The sequence below is a fragment of the Gadus chalcogrammus genome, chromosome 21, assembly GCF_026213295.1.
Source record: "Gadus chalcogrammus isolate NIFS_2021 chromosome 21, NIFS_Gcha_1.0, whole genome shotgun sequence".
NCBI classification, from domain to species: Eukaryota; Metazoa; Chordata; class Actinopteri; order Gadiformes; family Gadidae; genus Gadus; species Gadus chalcogrammus.
Genome location: NC_079432.1, coordinates 8768899 through 8787970, shown reverse-complemented (window position 1 = coordinate 8787970; position 19072 = coordinate 8768899). Strand labels below are relative to the sequence as shown.

The window sequence follows — 19072 nt, the reverse complement described above, 5'->3', positions numbered from 1 at the left end:
AACTCGAGTCATGACTCATCACGTGCCTCACCCTACAGCCAATGAACTTTGGAAAACGAAATGACGTTGTTGTGGAACGAACCATATATGTCCATGGCGGTCCCGGTGGGGCTAGCCCCACCAGGAAGTAAAATAATCTCCGTCCACTTCAACAGAGAAACACTGAGCATGCGCATTTCAATGTTTCAAGGCAAATACACATTGCATTTTAACTTATTATTTTATAGTACTTTCTGGGGAGATTATGTTTTAAATAAATATATATATATATATATATATATATATATATATATATATATATATATATATATATATATATATATATAAAAAAAAAATACATATTATATTTTTTATATATTTAATTTTTTTAATTTTAATTTTCTTTTATTTTTTTCTTGTGAGAGTAGGTGGGGCCGAGCCCCACTTGCCCCTAATGACCAGTCGCCACTGGAGATGATACACTTTGTGTGTGTCTATGTGTGTGTGTGCGTGCGTGCGTGCGTGCGTGTGTGTGTGTGTGTGTGTGTCTGTGTCTGTGGTTTGCATTAGAATTGACCAGGCGTATTTTTCACATTTGGAAACTTTGGGAACAACATTTTTTTATTTCTGGGAATTGTTTGGAGTCAAAATAGCGACAAGTAAATAACTGGTTGAAGAATCCACCAAAACAACTGAAAATGAATTAAACACAAACAAAATGAACCCACACACTGACCGAGCAGGCATGGAATGCAGTGAGAAAGAAAATGGGGACACAAATACATGTTAGCAAAAGAAAACGGCCTGTGACTACGAGATACAAATTAAGACACAAAGGATGATAAAACGCTGTAACGCTGTAACGAAATGCTGTAACGGCCGACAAAAAATGTGTAAAAAATAAATAAGAAATGAACAAAAACACACCTTTGAATCAATAATGTGCCAGCAACGTGTCTCAGCGTCCTCATCGTCACGTCTGCTTTTTATTCCGTTCGTCTCCAACGCTCCCTCGTTTCGTTAGATGTCCGATAAAAAATAAATAACATGAAACGTAATCTCTGTATATTTATGCGTCCTATTACGGTAATCTAGAGTGTTACGTTTATTGCACTGACAGCTCCCAGGAGTCAAATATTCATGCAACTCCAAGAAGCACCTTCAAGAGAATGATCTAAACTTCTAACACTAACAGTTTGTTCCCATAAACAATATTTCCCTGTGCACATCACTTGGTCCTGGTAAAATGTCAAATATTCGATTTCCATCATGTCTGTAACACCAACAAAACAAAAAAAGCCAATGATACTAAAAATGGAAGAAAATGAAAAAAGAAGACAAAGCTAATCAAACGGAAAATTGAAACGTTATGTACAAGATTGAACCTGCAAAGAACAACGACTATGGTGTAATAAAATATGTAAACATATTAGCTGTTTTTGACACAGTTGACTGTGACAACGGACACAAATTCACACTTGTTCACGCGTTCAAGTTAAACTTAAGCCAGGACTTTTTTTCTTCCTCAGAATGATGGATGCAAATCCATCTCTACCAGATACACATAATGACAATACATTCGTCACAGAATCCCCAGTGATTGGAAAGACAATGCAACAGAAATAAATAATTATAGAAATAAATGATTTGCCTGTCTAATGGAATCCAAGTAAGAAGAAAAAATAAAGCGCTACCAAGTGATTTAATAGCATGTTGCACTTTGCATGGTGGTGACTGTCTTGTATGCTTTGACACCGTCTAGAAGATCTTCGGATGTCATGAATGATACTTATAATGAATAATACAACTACAAAAATGGAACTAAATTGCTTGTTATAATCACTGGCAACCCTGGCAGGAAGTTACCCCTTCCAAAGTGCAATCGCACCAAAATTAAATGAACGTTTTATTTTTAATGAATAAAAATAAAATAATATAACAATACAAATAAATTATGCATAATGATATAAATAATTATACCATAATAATGATTTGAATTGTAATGATAATTCTTATGAGCTAGAAATTAATATGACACCTTGAAGCCTATATCTTACCTCATATCCTTAAAAAGGTATAATTAACGAAAAACCAAACACGAGTTATGATGGTACACTTTGACCTCCAACTTTCCCCCCCGACAATCGTCGTTTAATCAGCAAAGTCCCTCACGTACACAGATGCCAGCACCACCACATCACATACACCTCACATGCATGCTCAGAATGGCCGAAAAAAATGACAGTGATTGTATTCTTTACAGGGTTTACAATGGACAAAAGTCGCATGGATTTACACACCTCTGACAAGTCACTTGGGGGGGTTTTGTGTGTGTCGTGTAAGAGCGATGTTATCTTACACTGATAGATGTCTCTGACGGGGGTCGGTGGAGAGGGTTTCGACGGGGTGGGGGTATTACTCGGGACTCTGTGAAAATGTCTTTCTGTAGAATCCCTGTCCCGCTTTCGACTGGTCTTTCCCTAAATCTTACCTCAGCAAGAGCACGCCTACAGAAGCCATAGTCCCTTTTTATTTGGTGGGGGAAAAAAAGAAAAGGTTTCAACATCTCAACATCGCGCGTGTATCGAGTCCTCGAGAGAATGCTCCTTTGTGTTTTTCTCTCCTTAAATCACAGTTGCCAATATGGTACTGTCAAAGTGTTTATATCTTTGTTCCAAACAGTTTGATAGATATCTTTTTCCATTTACCGGTGTTTTCGCGCAGGGGTTAGGTACGGGGTAAGGGTGACTCGTCTCCCGGACTCTATACATAATACTCCTTGTCCTTGTCTTTGGGTCTCTTGCTACCGCCGCCGCCCTTGGTACCGCCTCCTCCGCCGCCTCCGCCTGCCGCCGCCCCCGCCTTCTCCTTGACCACGGCGCCGTTGCTCTGCGTGGCCGAGTTGCTGATGTAGTTGCGCGTCTCGTCCACCTGGTAGGAGCCCTCGTCCCTGTTCCTGTACTTGTACATGGCGTAGAGCAGGATGAGGATGCAGAGCGCGGCGGCCGACACGATGCCCACCACCATGCCCGTGGTGCTGCCCGACTCGCGGATCACCTCCGACGACTCGGGGGGCGCCCGACGCACCACGCCCGGCAGCGTGGGCAGGGCGGCCGGGACCGAGCGCAGCATGGGCGACGTGATGGGCGGACCCCCGCGGGGCTTGGTGCCGTCGCCCCCGGCGCCGTCGTAGGCCGTGGGGAGGGGCAGCAGGACGATGTCCGGCTGCGGCGGCGGGGGCTGCGCCGGTGGCTTCAGCTCGCGGTTGTTCATTTTCCCGGCGGGCAGCTTGGGCGGCGCGTCCGAGGGGACGGCCGGCGGCAGCGGCGCTCCCCGGAAGTTGGGCGAGGGCGGGGTGGGTGTGGTAGTCCTACCGGCCCCCGAGGCCTTGCTCGGCCTCAAGTCTTTGGCCTCCCACTTGGGCGCGAGGGCTTTGTAGCCGCCGTCATAGGCTGAGGTGGTCATGATCTTATCTGTTACCAGGGAGAAGGTGGTGTAAAAATCCTCATCGTCAGTCGGGGGCAGGCTAGAGTCGAACGCCTCGCCAGAGCCAAACCCCGAAATCACCATGCCATCACCGACATCATCATCATCACCATAATCATCATCATCATCAGCACCATCATCCTCATCATCATCACCACCATCACCACCACCACCACCACCATCACAATCATGGCTTCCTCGGTCCGACACGCACGGTACCCCCGCCTCAGTGGCCAGGGCAAGGGATTCTTTGGTGGTCTCGATAATGGTGGGGACGGGGCGTAGGGTGGTGGGGAAGGGCATGAAGGGTGAAAGGGTGGATACAGAGGGGGTGTCTATGGGGTCCTCAATGAGCACGGGGATTACTAGCTCCCCTCCTGGAAGAAGAAACAGAGAAAGAGAAACAGCCAATTAGAAGGCAGGAATGCATTCAAAAAACAACCCCCCTCCCCGGCACACACACACACATACACACACAGATAGAAACAAACACACGGACAGACGATCAGCAATCAAACACAAAAAGAAACGAAAAACACGCAGAAAATTAGGTGGAAAAAAGCAAAGCCCAAGGTAGTCGAGAAATCATATGAGGATAAACAATAACACCGAAAGAAAGAACTGAACATAACAGTGCATAAAAGATACAAAAGAGAAAAGAAATGCCAAACAACAAACAACAACAGAAACAGAAACGGACGAAAATGATAGAACAGCCGTACAGTAAGAACACAATCCATCAAAAGGCTTGGAGGGATGCATAGGGGTGAGCCACCTATCCCTAACCTCACTAACCGACGACAGTGTCCAAATGGTGCTGGTGTTATCAGAGAGCCATCACTGATGTTACAGACTGAGCAAAGCACGATGGATCTAGAACAGGTTCGCGGTGGATACTGTTATTGTGTACGGTCAGAATGTGGAATATGTGTACCATGTATAGGTGAAAGTCTGTGCATATAGTGGTATAGCGGCTTGATATAGTGCGGTGGCTGGCTATGATTAATAGCAAAGGTGACTGTGTTATGCTATTTCAGGTTTTTCCAAAGGGTCTGTTTGATTTATCATAATCCTGCAGTGCTTTTCAAAACGTTGGCCCAAATAGCGGGCCAGCAAAACACAACAGGCTGTTATGCAATAGCCTGTTTGATAGCAGAAGCTAAAATATTTCAGAGCACTAAAGTACGATATTGTCTGCCTACAATGTAATTCATTTCCCATCGATTATACAATATATTTATTATATATATGTGAAACTATGGCACTATCAAATTAATGCATCTTTCTATGACTACCTCGTTTTACTTTTGGTTTATCATTTATATATATTCCCATATGTTACGTGCTTTTCAAGCAGTGCGAAAGGACTAAAAACATCCTAATGATAAATCACACAGCCATTAAAAAACACCTAAAATATGCTTATGCACATTTATCAAAATGTGACAGCACAAATTAAAATCGCTGCTTGATGCCAGGCACCACATATAGGGTGTAAAAACATAACAATATAAAACTCTGTGGCTTGCTACATCTAGTAAGCACCAATAGGCTCCCCTATCAGCCCTAGCCTCTTGCCTTTTGACCCCTAAATAATCACGAAAATTGCACAAAGTTACCAGGCAGTTCAACGACACCTGAATGTGCTGAGGCTACCAATATCTTACTCGAGTCTCAACTCCTCGTATGAGCACAAAGGTTCATAGTGAGTTGTCTCACATGGTAAGATATCCTTGGATGTGTGGTGTTGTGATCAAGTGAAGTCTGAGAATTTGGATATTTGCATATCCATGCGCATCCATGTAATTATCTTTTTTTTGTTTTAACAATGTATGACCTTAGGAACTGGTGATATTTTGTTTGGTGGCTACAAAGCGTGGGAATAACATTCAAATGTCAGTTGAATCTGCATACTCTCATGCCATGGTGGCTTTGCTTAAACATAGCAGAGGCTCACAAACAGGGCGCTACAAAGAGATGCACAACCTCTTGGAACGGAAACGGGGAAAGAAACCCGAAAGGACGGAAAACGAGAAAAGAAAAAGCAAAACATAAAATAGAAAAGGCGATGCAAATAGATTCCAGAGTTAGAGCAACCATTGTCAAACATTCACAGAAATAAAAGCAAGAGGTAGAGTTATCCAGAAAGGGATTAGTAAGGATAGAAAAACGGAAAAGAAAGTCAGCTTTGAAAATCATATGAGCCTACGAAAAAAAAGTTTTCAGAGAAGAAAGGCATACCATCAAATTTTATCAACTTACATCAACAAATTGCCCGCATGATTTTGGCAGGAGGAAAAAAAATGTTTACAAATGAAAGTTGTGTAAGAATGCTTTAGGATAAGTAAGGTTAGTTTCTCTTTTAACAATTTCTAATAAATGATTAATTATTCTTCTTTTTAGACAGGATGACACAGGGAGGTAACAACACATACATCCACACATCATGACATGAAAAATAATCTTCACCATTCTGTTCAAGGTTATAATATTTATGTTTTTTTTCTTTAAATATTTATGTTTTGTATAAAAAAGAAAACTGTACACCTATGAAGTTTAATAGATACGATTCTTTAAATTCTCTCCATAAATATCTACCTCCAAATCGGATAATAATATTTCCGTTTTTTCCTCCCCTGTTTGGGTTTTAATAGCTTTCAACTTTAATCTTGTCCGTTGCTCACGAACAAACTGACGTATTTTTGTACATATTTTAGAATCTTCACGTAAAAGGGGGCGGGGTTGTGAAACGAGGGAGTGGGGGTGGGGGAGGGGCCTATGAACATACTAGGAAGGAAATGAGAGAGATGGAGGTGAACGAGTACATCAGTTGCCATGTCCATGTAAAGGCGGCACGAAGCGGTCGGACGGCATTAGAGCTTTTGGCTGTAAGGAAGGGATGGGGGATAGACAGACAATGAGCATATACATGCCCATCAACAGAAGAGAACAGCACTCTCAACAATGACAGTTTTTTACAGACCCTAAGCTGCAACTTTTTTACCATGCAAAAATTAAAGTCCAATTCGGTCAATTTTAGTTTTAGTTAAATGTTCTTGGATAGCTGTCTGATAAAAAAGAAGGTTTAAAGGAGATCAGTTTAAAAAAGCTAAATAAAAGATTCATAGTACTTAGGATAAAAGTTGGAAGTCTTCTCTTTTTTCTAAATGAGGATAATAATTTTTCTAATTCAAATATGGGTAGATGTTTTGATACCCAATAAAGAATATAATCATAAAAACTTAAATGACTCATTTAAAGAGAAAAGAGCAAGATTTAATACTAATTTGGGAGAAACAAAATCATCAAAACATTAGTGGTCAAAAATTCTAATGTTAGAAAATAAGTAAACAATTCATTAAATGAACAGATAGATAAATAATACCCATATATGCATATTTGCATATATGTACAAAGACAGAAAATAAATCAATAAATTAAATTTGCAAGCAATAAAAAAAAAAGGCAATATATTTCTCACACACTATCAAAGATGGACAACCAGAAGGCACACACTGGGTTGAGTCAAGTGAGAGAGAGAGAGAGAGAGAGAGAGAGAGAGAGAGAGAGAGAGAGAGAGAGAGAGAGAGAGAGAGAGAGAAAGAGAGAGAGAGAGAGAGAGAGGGAGAGAGAGGGAGAGGGTGGAGTAGGGATAGAGAGAGAAAGGGAGGGAGGGAGGGGGAGTGAGAGAGAGAGAGAGAGAGAGTGAGAGAGATAGAGAGAAGGGGGGAATTTGGAGGCAAAATGTCCCACCTTCGTTGAACTAATAATAAAGATACTTATTATTAGTTCCATTTCATGATTTGTCTTTCTCTTGTTAGTAATTTGCCAAACACGGGACAGGGCGTGCAATCTGGATGTACGTCTGAGTGAGCGAGGTTGTTGTCATTTTTATTTTGACTTATTAGACTCTAAACAGGTTATAGGTTAACGCATGCATAAGTAAGTTGCATTTAGGGAGAGTAATTTACAGTAACCATAACAGCAAGCTTGAGTCCTGGTTAAAGGGGTTTTCAGAGGGGTTAGAGGTTCATTTTAAGGAAGGTTACTGCGACCAAGAGCTGTAGGATATTGTCTGAAGGAACCGGCCAGGGTCCATTTGTCACCCATTATAACAGGGTCAAGTGTTTCACCAGTGATATATAACTGAAATCAAGTGGCGTTTAGCCCCCCACTGACACCATTAATCAAGGAGGGGTGGCGAGGATAGTGCAAGACGATAATAATTATATATATTTTTTTTCAGTTAATTATAAAACGGATCAGGGTTCATAACCAACAGCCTTGGCATGGCAGGGGAGTACAGTACAGGGAGAGAGTTCCACAAGGAGGGGCCTGTGGTTAAGGTCGACCAAGATTTAAGGCGGTGTGAGAGGAGCCTTTGACCAGACCAGCCACCAACCCACAACCCCACGCCTCATGTGGACTTCTGAAGTCAACGTGACGCCGTACATCTGGAGGTGCAGGTCTCATCGATCATAGATACTATTGACAAGTTTAGAGCAAAACTATTTTCTCTTTTTACTATAACTACCAAGCCCCATCAGTCTTTCATACGTTATCTTTTAGCTATTTGTTATGTTGTATCGCTTTTCTGTCATGTGAATTGGGACGCTACGCGGGCAAAGTCTAATCTCCTTCGGGATCAATATCTAGTGAATGTGATTGCCGTTTCCGACACCGTGGGACCGTGAATAAAGATACAGTGAAAGTTTGCTCGATCAAAACTGGGAGATGGAAAGCGGAGGGGTGAGCTTATCATCTTAAATACTCTCCGCTGACAGTATGCCGTTAATAATTATATATAACAGCACGCGAGCAGAGTGCGTGATTGCCCCTTTAAGTGTTGTGCGGTTGCGCTGATGTACGCCTCAGTCGGTCGGGAAGGCGAGAAACGCCACTGCCTGGCTAAATAGACAGTAGCTGTCTCTGCCGTCTCTGGGGGTAATTGATTAATCCACAGCACTATTTATCTCACTATGGCCCGGTTGTCGCAACATTGTTTGCGTCCCTTCACTCTGCTCGCAGAGCTAAACGCTGTGGAAGGAAGACCTGTTGCTCGGACGACTGCTGTGCGTTGAATAAACCACCCGCCTGCCCTGGATCGGATCGGGGCACATTCACACTCGGGGTCTCCAAGCGACCGTCAATGCAGAGGGGCGTGATGTATGAGTAAACACTTTAATCCTGTGTAAGCCCCTCGAAGCAAGCACCCCAAACATCTCGCTGTGTTTTTGGGAGCAGACAAACAGAACGATCCTCTAATGGGTTTGCTGGGGGAGATGGAGTTTGTTTTCCTCGCCCCGGTTGGGTCAAGACCAGCACGGGAGGGGATTTTCTCCTTCGGAGCTTCTCTTTTTCCTATTCAGAGATTCTAAATTCGCCACATCTCGCCAGTAGAAGTTCCAGTCGATGTTGTTTGGAAGAACTGCGGAGAGGTGTTCTTGACTTCAAAGTTCCCTGGCCTCATCTTAAAGAACGTGTTGGAGGAGTTATCTCGCAAGAGCAACATCAATTTCACGGAAAAACGAACTGATAGCGAAAACGGTTTATCAGTGCAGATCTATGTTCATGTCACAAGCATGGACCGGGGAAATGAATCAGTTGAAGATATATTTAGCCTCTTTTGATCATCCCATGTAAAGCGCAAAGAGCCTGCAGAGTTATCCGTGGGAATGCCTACGTTGGCCTTTGAAGCGGGAATTAAGCAATCAAAGATGGCCGCGCGCCTCGGTAACTGACGACCTCAGCAGCTCTGATTCCTCTCAAATGTACAGATCTGTTCAAGCAGCAGTTTCTCTTTCCCTCGTCCTTTCTCTCTGCTATCTCTCTCTCTCACTCTCTCTCTTACTCTCTCTCCCCTTTCGACTGATCCCCATGTCCATCCCCTCGTTTGCTGAGGCTTCTGAACGGTGGTGGGGGGGGGGGGTGGGGGTGGGGTGGAGGGCGAATGAATCTCACCAGGGGTGTCGAGGGATTTAACCGTGCGACTTCATGAACAGGAAAGGCCAGCAGCCGTGGGATTGAAACTCATGAGTCAATAGGATTTTGATGCCGCAAAACGTAGGTGTGCCGGCTCGGGGTAGGGTGGGGGTAGAGCCCCTGAAATCTCATTTGGCCTGCGTGCGTCCTCGACCAGATACACACTGTTTGCACGTGCATTCATTCACCCTGGCTCCCTCACTCATCCCTGCTCGCAGACACAGTATTTCCCGAGATAGTGACACACGCTTGACTCTGGGCTTGGACACCGGAGTCGGGGACTGGGGGGGACGGGGGACTCGGCTGGGATTATACTCTGAACAGTTCAATGATTGCGGTTTTTTTTCTCAGTGACAGTGGCATTTCATAAGCTGTTCTATTCGCCTCTGCTCAGGGATAGAAGATCTCCTCTATGCACGCGACAGCCGTGACAAGTGAGACGGTGCGGCTGTCAATTTCCGCAGCTTGTCTCGAGGTGCTGTGGATGTTGCACAGTTAGTGAAGGGGTAGTGTGAAACAATCTATCCTTCCAGTCAAAAGGTACTAGGTTGGATCCCCAGTGTTCGCATAATCTGTAGGCATCCTTAAGATAAGTAGCCTTAAGACAAGAGCCCCTGAACTCCCATGGCTCCTTAATGAACTGTATCTGGATTCACTGCAATCGCTCGGGGCATAAGCGTCTGCTAAACCACTGAACAGTATTTCAAGTAGCAACCGTTAGCCATTTTGACGAAGCACCAGCCGCCGCAGGCACGCTAGGTTGTACCGATCCGATGGCTTTTCCGTAGCCGCGGTGCACGCTAGGTAGTCCGAATCTGTCACCGCGTGAGCACCCCGTACCCCGGGTTTATTAAATCTCCGTCTCCGCCAGCAGGCCCTGTCAGACGCTCCATTTGCCAAAACATTAGGGGCCACAAGTAGGTGGTGCGGCAGACATATGTCAGCCGGATAACCTTTAAACCCATCCACAGAGGTCCCTGTTAAAGTGACAGGCCTGACGGGGGGGGGGGGCTCATCCCGGTGCTGTGCTTCACTCTCAGGGCCCCCACCCCCCTTCTCCTTTCACGTGTGGAAACCTCTGGTGAAACGCCGTTACACGGATGCACACATTCTAACACGAGCACTCTGCTCCTAGACACTTGTCCTCCGCCGGCTAGAGTCGCCTTATCGAAGGACAGATCTGCCAGCGGATTACGATCGCTTGTAACCCGTGAGGTTCCTACGACCTTCGTCTTTTCTCCGTTTTGGTGATTGAACGCTTGAAAGAAGCCCTTAATATTTAACTAGCATACCTTGAGGAAGACTGCTTGCAGCGATTGTGATTTGAATCGTTTTGGCGGCACTCATACTAAACTACAGGACTGAACTAAATTGAACAGAATTTATTTGTGCACATCTTAATGTTGTTTTTGTGGATCATTTATATTACTGGGATAACAGTTGCATCTTTTATCTGGTGAGGAATATCCCCATCATTACGTTTGAGAGCTGGTTAAGTGGTCTGGTCCTCTGCACACCCCATACGGTCTGAACCCGCTTGTGGAACTCAGGAACAACAACACATAGGCTCAGAGACAGTCTGGAGACACACGAGACGAGACGAGACGAGACAGAGACACACGGACAAGACAAGCCGATTGGCCGACACAGACGGAGCAGACAAACACACACACATACACACACATGCCCAAGCGGACACAGAAAGTCATTCATGTGCCAATCAAACACAGACACAAGGACACCGTGCAAGCACTGGGGTGGGGGAGGGGTGGTGGGGGGTGGGTAGGACGGCTACCGGGAACAACTGGTGGTAGGACCACCGATGTGCCTCGGAACGACAACGACAACAACAAACGACAACACATAACATCCTATAAGCCAACGGCATAAAGGGTGGGGTTGTGTTTTGGGGGGGGTTGGGGGCAGCCTTAGACACATGGTTGGAGGAGAAGCAAACAGGATGGTTGCCTGTGGTTTCTCATGCAGTAGCGAGTCGACATTAGCACTAGCACTAGCGATAGCAGTAGCATTGGCAGCGTAGGGGATGGGCGAGAGGGGTCACAAAGACACAGAGAGAGGTAGATAGAGAGAGAGCGGCACTGGGGTGGGGGGTGGAGGGGGTGGGGGGGTTGGGGGTTACGTCAGTTAGTATTCTGGCGGCTACGCGGCTACACAGTGCAGCACAGTACGCATGCCACAGACGGGTAGACCTCTACCTCTACAGATAGAATAGAAAAACAGATATACTTTGTGTGGCAATAAAATTCTTTTTTATGCCATCCGCATTCATAAAAAATAAAACAAGACATGTATATGCAGAGAGGAGAATGGAAGGGGGGGAAGGTGGAGTTGGAGTTTAAAGGGTGGAAGGGGAGGGGGGGGGTGGAGGTGGAGGATGTTTTAAAGAGGGAGGGGTCAGGACGGGGGGCAACCATTCTTTCAAACACAACTTTCTTGAGACAGAATGGTGGGGGGGAGGGGGGGTTTGGGAAGGCAAGGGGGGCTTCACGGCCCCAAATAAAGGGGGATGGCAAGAAAAGATTTTGTTGCCGTTTTTTCGATTTTCTCCCCCCTACGGTCGTATCGAGCAACGAGGATGGCGATGAGGAGGAGGAGGAGGAAGAGGCGTTCGGTTTTTGGACGCGCAGCGAGGCGACATGAATGGACACGATGATGATGATGATGATGATGATGATGATGAGGACTTTGGATTTCTTCAACAACCAAAAGTTCATGCGGCAACAAGATGAGAGGTAAGAATACTGAGGTGGTAGGGGGAGAGGGGGGAGGGGAGGGCCCTGCTTGTTGCTCGGATGACAGATGATGGTAATGGAACTTTATCGACGATAATGCAGAAAAAAAACAGAACAAAGAACCAAGGTGAACAGAACATAAATGACACCCACCCACCCCCGCCCCCATCCCCACACACACAGAAAGAAACTAATACAAATCAAAACCAAATCATCAAACGTCAAATCAAAATGACACGCACAATAGCTTCAACTCAAAGGAGAATGTATGAGACGATGTTGACAAAAATAAATAAGAAGAAACGACAACCATAACGTCATGTCATGCGGCTGTACTGCACACATACAAACACACATACACACACACACATACACACACACACACACACACACACACGGAAGCTGGGTGAGGAATGAGGATGTGAATTTCTGTGTCCTCAACGTGGTGACGCGTTGTCATGGGTACGGTATGGGGTGTGTATGACGTATGTATGACGTATGTACTTGTCATGTGTGCGGGGCCACTGTAGGGGAGGGTATCGTTTCGTCCTGTCGTCCGGTTATTACTGCTAAAGTTGCCTTGCACTTTAACATGAGAGAGAACGCTTGGGTTTGCTTGGCTTATCTGGAATAATAATTTAAAAAAAAGAAGCGCCCACAAACTGTCAAATGTAATTTCATCTCTAACGCCTCTGGAAACGTACGCTCGTAGATAAAGTGAAACCTAAATATTGCGAAGGGGAAAATTACTTTTTTCCCCGGCTGCCATCTCATCAGTTACGTCGGGGATACAAGAATATATGTATAAATATATATATATATATGGGCGCCACTTGCAAAAAAACAACTGTCGCCGTGGTTTGATAAGGCTTCAAAGCTAAAGCGAGTTCCTTGCACATGAGAGGCGGAGAAGAGGCCAAATTAATTATTTGACTCAGACTTGACTATTTCTCCAGCGCTCCGAAATCCCCGGCCCCTAATGAAGAGGCGAGAGAGACGGCGCCGACTCACGTTTGATTTCGTCTGAACTCAGATAACAAAAAAAAGTAGGGGGGAGAAGGGCGTGGGCAAACCCCTAATCAATTATTTTAATTAGGGTCTGGCGGAAAATCTGCATTGCCAGCGCTATCGCCCGCTGTGAAAAGTGGACATATGTTTGGTGCTAAGCGGTGGCATATGCCGCGTCAATTAGCCGGCCTCTGATGGCATTCTGAAGGACAGCGACGCAATTAAAAAACGCCCAGGCTGGTAATGATGGGGCGACGGGGCCCTTGGGCGGGAATCCTCTATCCCATTAAGGCTCTCTGGGTTCAGACACACACAGACGCACACCCACAGACACACACACACTCTAACAGCGTACCGGCTAAGCCTCTCTGGCAGGCCGCTGGGCATCCAGGTGATTGACGGATGAATAATACAACTTTCTCCAGCCAACCAAACCCAAGTTTTCCCTCCAAAAAAAAACGTACCAACCTTTGTGTTTTTAACTTTTTATATTTATCTGTGTGTGAATATTTATTTATATAAATATTTGTTAGATAGTGTATTGACATATATATTTACATATATGTATGTATAAATATATATATATATAAAACGTTATTTCTGCCACACTTTTTTTTGTTACTTCTGTGCACTGTAGTGAATCGGAAATAAGAATCACTCTGACCTGGTGTCCGTGTGTGTTTGTGTGTGTGTCTGTGTAACTCTATGTGCAATCGTACGTTTGTGTGTTTGTGTGTGTGTGTGTGTGCGTGTAAAGGAAGGAGGAAGGGGAAAGGACAATGTGCACAGAAATTCGAGGATATCTGTTCTCTATCAGAATGTTTCAGGTAAGGCAAGCCTCGGACGAAGAAAAAACAAAACAGGTACAAACAGGAGAAGAAGAAGGAGAGCAGGAAGGAAGGAAGGAAGGAAGAGCGAGAAGTAAGAGTAGGGGAGGAGAGGTAAGGAGAGGCCTGCTTCACGTCACTGTATCTACAATGCCGTCAGCGTCGTTGTTCCCGAGAGGAACTCAAAATGTATCCCCTTGTTGAGGACGCAAATACACACGCACAGCGGCAGGGGGGGGGGGGGGGGGGGGGGGGGTGGACCGCGTACACCATGGATACATTTTGAAGCATCAGTGCAGGCCACATGGGGCGTGATGTTAATTTTGTACTTTGTCAATAAAGTTTTGTATCTTTTTTTTTTTTTTCGCCCTCCACCGAATGCTGAGAGCGGACAAAATTAGCATCAACGCCACGCCATGTCTGCAACCAGCGGCCCCATAGCTCAGTGTAACTTGTGTCATTCAGTGGGTGGGTGGGTGGGGGGGGGGGTAGGAGAGAGAATTGTGTGGTTGGCCCTCAATACAGTGTAGTACTACTACTATGCTGCACTTCTACTTGTACTGCACCGCCCCTTAACTGCCCTGACTGTGGGCCGTGCGCACTCACGTTACTTTGAAGTGCAACGTTGAAACAAAACAACGCTTTCCATATAAGGGCGCGTTGAGGACGTATGCTCTAAAACAAAATCGCTGCGGGAGCATCCCTCCCCCATCCAGCGTGCTCAGAGCTCTTTAAACGTTACTTACACCCAGAGAACGCACCACGCTCCGCAGGGGTGCGGGTAGGGGAGTACATCTTTTGGTTATATTTCTATATTTCAGTGGGCGGGTCTTTTGGAAGGGGGGGGGGGGGGGGGGGGGGGGGGTTTGGAAGTTACACGTGAGGTTCCCATGGGACGTGATGCTTAGAAGGAGATACTCCTTGGTTGCAAATCAAAGACAGACTGAGAAAGAGACAGAGGTAGAGAGAGGCTGAGAGAGCAAGAGAGAGAAGAGGTAGAGAGATGTAGAGATAGACTGGGTTCTGAGCAAGCAGAGTGAGACACGCCCATCCCACCTGTCTGTCCAGAGTCACATTCTTCCAGGTCTTCATCGTCGCTGGAGCACTCTGCCGAAGACACGATGTCGTCCGTCGTCTGCTGGGGAGGACACACACCACGCAGGGACACGCACACACACACACACACGCACACACACACACACACACGCACACACACACACGCGCACACACACACACACACGTATGGACACACAAACACAGACACACACACACACACGCACGCAAAAGCACAAACGGAGACGGATTATCATTTAAAACGGAAATGAAAGATTCTGCAGACAGGCAATAATACGGAGAAGTGGAGATGCAACCGTAAACCTCCACAGACCGGCAGACATATATAAAATTGTCAAATGCAATATATTACATCAAGGCCCTTCACGATAAATGTGCACATATTTATTAGTTGATATTCAAGCCAGTTAGGGGAACCAACCAACCACACACACACACACACACACACACACACACACACACACACACACACACACACACACACACACACACACACACACACACACACACACACACACACACACACACACACATCAACGCAGATGACACATCCATCAGCAGTCTGCCACGGCCGGTACCTGCCCTCTGGCTTCTCATCGCTCTCTCTGAGCCAATCATATTTTACGTGTGTACGCCGTTCTCTCAGCCAATCATATTTCACCGTGCTCCCCACACTCAGCCAATCATATTTCACCTGTGTTAGCCATCATCTCTCTTTATGTGGCTTTCCAACTCCGCAGATAATTGTTTTCCTTCACTCTGCACCCGGGCTGTCGGCCATCATTTATTCAACCCCACTCCCACCCCACCCCTCCACCACCACCACCCCCACTGCGCCAATAATCAATGGGCACCGCTGGGCCCAGACCCACCCCTGCAGATCAACTGCGTCCCCGGACACTGATTTGTGCCTTGATGGGCGGTTAGGGGTGGAGGGAGTGGGGGGGTTAGGGTTGATGGATGAGGTGGGGAGGTAAGTGTAGGGCAGAGAGCCTGTTGTGGTTGTGGTGGTGGTGGTGGGGCTGAGATACTTGGTGGTGCTGGTGGTGCTGGTGGTGGTGGTGGATGAGAATGTAGGCTTGAAGTTCTAGGGGGGTAAGAGGTGGTGGATGAGGTGTGGAGGCGAGTGTGGGGCGGTGTTTTGCAGAGTGGTGGTGGTGTCGGATGCAGGTGTAGGGGGGAGTGGTGGTGGTGGCGGATGAAGGTGTTGGGCAGAGTGGTGGTGGTGGTGGTGGTGGTGTTGGTGGATGAAGGTGTTGGGCAGAGTGGTGGTGGTGGTGGTGGTGGTGGTGGTGGTGGTGGATGAAGGTGTTGGGCAGAGTGGTGGTGGTGGTGGTGGTGTTGGTGGATGAAGGTGTTGGGCAGAGTGGTGGTGGTGGTGGTGGTGTTGGTGGATGAAGGTGTTGGGCAGAGTGGTGGTGGTGGTGTTGGTGGATGAAGGTGTTGGGCAGAGTGGTGGTGGTGGTGTTGGTGGATGAAGGTGTTGGGCAGAGTGGTGGTGGTGGTGGTGGTGTTGGTGGATGAAGGTGTTGGGCAGAGTGGTGGTGGTGGTGTTGGCGGATGAAGGTGTTGGGCAGAGTGGTGGTGGTGGTGTTGGTGGATGAAGGTGTTGGGCAGAGTGGTGGTGGTGGTGGTGGTGGTGGTGGTGGATGAAGGTGTAGGGGGGAGTGGTGCTGGACGAGAGTGAGGGGTGGAGGTTACTTGGGGGTTTGAGGTGGGGGTGGTGCTGGATGAGGTGCGGGTGGGACCAGAGTGTAAGGTGGAGGAGGGGGTATCTCAAATGACTCACACACTCACCACTGGGTATTATCTCGCTCCCCCAGCAGTACCCTTCGATTCTGATTTATCCTCCACCCCTCGCCCCCTCCACACCGCCGTCCCACCTAACTCCTGGGTGGGCCTGCGGAGGGCGTCTTGCACGCGTGTGGCGTGTGTGTGTGTGTGTGTGTGTGTGGGTGTGTTTGTGTGTGTGTGTGTGTGTGTGTGTGTGTGTGTGTGTGTGTGTGTGTGTGTGTGTGTGTGTGTGTGTGTGTGTGTGTGTGTGTTGAGGGGTGGTGGGGGCAGCCAGTGTTTATGGCAGTGGATCGGCAGGGCGATAAAGCAGGCGGAGGGGTGGTGGAGGGGGTGAGGGCGGAGGTGGGGGCGAGAGGGGGGTCGGGTGGGGGTTATGAAATCTGGAGCGCTGATTGAGTTTTCCGGAGATGCCCGGAAGTGCGGCTCTCTAAATAATATTGAGTCTGACAGATTAATGAAACGCACAACCCCCCGAGCACACACACACACACACACAAACACACAGACAATCACACAGACACAAAGAAACACACACGCACGCACACACACACGAATCTCCCGATGTAGTCGCACAGCCCAATGTTATGTTGGCCATCTTTGTATGCATCTGTTATGCATAGAACTATTATTAGTAGTTATTTAACCAATTTTTGTTTGAATACTTCCTGGGTTCTGGGGCTTTGCTCTGATCGAGGCCCAATGCTGCGTCTCTGATTCAAAAAGAAAAAAAAAATTGTGCAAAAAACCCTGAAAAACGGTGTAATCTAAATGGCTGGGTAATACAGCCCCTTCGGTAAATACGCGAGGAAGATAAACATACCGAAAAATGTGTCTCGGTTATGTTGGGCAAGGTTACAGAGACGGAGAGCGAGGAAGGGAGAGACACACAAATACACAGATAGAGAGACAAAGAGAGAGAGAGAGAGAGAGAGAGAGAGAGAGAGAGAGAGAGAGAGAGAGAGAGAGAAAGAAAGTGGAGAGAAACTTCAAACTTTGTTTCGGCAATTTCAGGTCTTACTGCTCACATCCTCACATCCTCACCCCCCCATTAACTGAAATAGTAGCCAGCCTACCACACCCGTGGAGAAAATCGGAGCACAACATTTCTTTAAACCTAACCTGCAACAGGGCGGGCTCGGTCAACCATGATTATCATTTTTATCGACTTTACTGAACAGTATCCAACCCTATGGTTCATTTGCCGTAGGAAAGGAACTTTACAACCTTTTTTGGGACGTATTGACTGAGGGGGTGGTGCAAGCAGGCAAGGCCCACACGACTTTGATGATTCTTGGTTGATCATTGGACTTAACCCCTTGTGACCTGCAGCTTCCATAGAAAGACAACTGTGTGTTCAGTGCAGTTATTGCAGGGATCAGAGGAGCTGTAATAAACTTTGTATAAATAACATCTGTCTCCAGAGTATAACACTCATATGACCAAGGTACACACATACACACACACAACACACACACAACATACACGGTACATGAAGTACAGAAGGCCATGCCACGCCACCCACCACACTGTTGCACTGTAGAAAATCTCGCCATGAAACTTTGTCTGAAGATTGTTTGGTCTGTGTGTACTTTTGTACTTTGACTTCAGATTTATTCTGGTGCTCTATTGATATACTCAGGCTAGTGTGAGTTTAGGTGTGCCCAGTTTGGATGTTTCTGGCATTTCTTTGTTTTCTGGATTACATCACCCGCCTCCTCTTTCTCTGCCAATGTGTGTTCTACGCTGCACACAGACCCTATAGAGGAAGTGGGCGGCTGTACGTACATGTGTGTATATATGTGTGTGTGGGCATGTGTGTATGTGTGTGTTGACCTGCTTTTGTTTGTTTCTCTGGGTATGGGAGTCTTGTTTGTGTTTGAGTGAAAAGTAGGGCAGCAGGCTAGGCCACGTAGTCGAGTTCCATCGTGCCAACCCCATAATTGATTATAACTTAAAGGTGCTGTAGGTACGATTTAAGAGCTATTCTTTAGTTACATTTTTTAGAAATAACCATCCATCAGGTGTTAATGATTTAAATGCGGTTTAAGTATATCCTTTAAGATGTGAGTGCGCCTGCCTTCGTATGAAAGAAATTAACATCTGAGACGATCCCGTCTCACTTTGGACCAATCATGGAGGAAGCGCCCTGATTAGCCGGTGTCCGTCTGA

General features: G+C 46.4%; 1 protein-coding gene across 1 annotated transcript in view; it reads right to left on the bottom strand.

Moving 5' to 3' along the window:
• Positions 1-2742: 2742 nt before the first annotated feature.
• LOC130374943 (neurexin-3b-like) overlaps positions 2743-19072 on the bottom strand; it is a 221925-nt gene continuing 205595 nt past the window's right edge. Inside the window, exons 30-31 of the mRNA XM_056581924.1 lie at positions 15085-15173; positions 2743-3091 (exon numbers count right to left, since the gene is read on the bottom strand). Of these exons, the coding sequence (XP_056437899.1) occupies positions 2743-3091; positions 15085-15173 (438 nt within the window). The remainder of the gene's footprint in view (positions 3092-15084; positions 15174-19072) is intronic.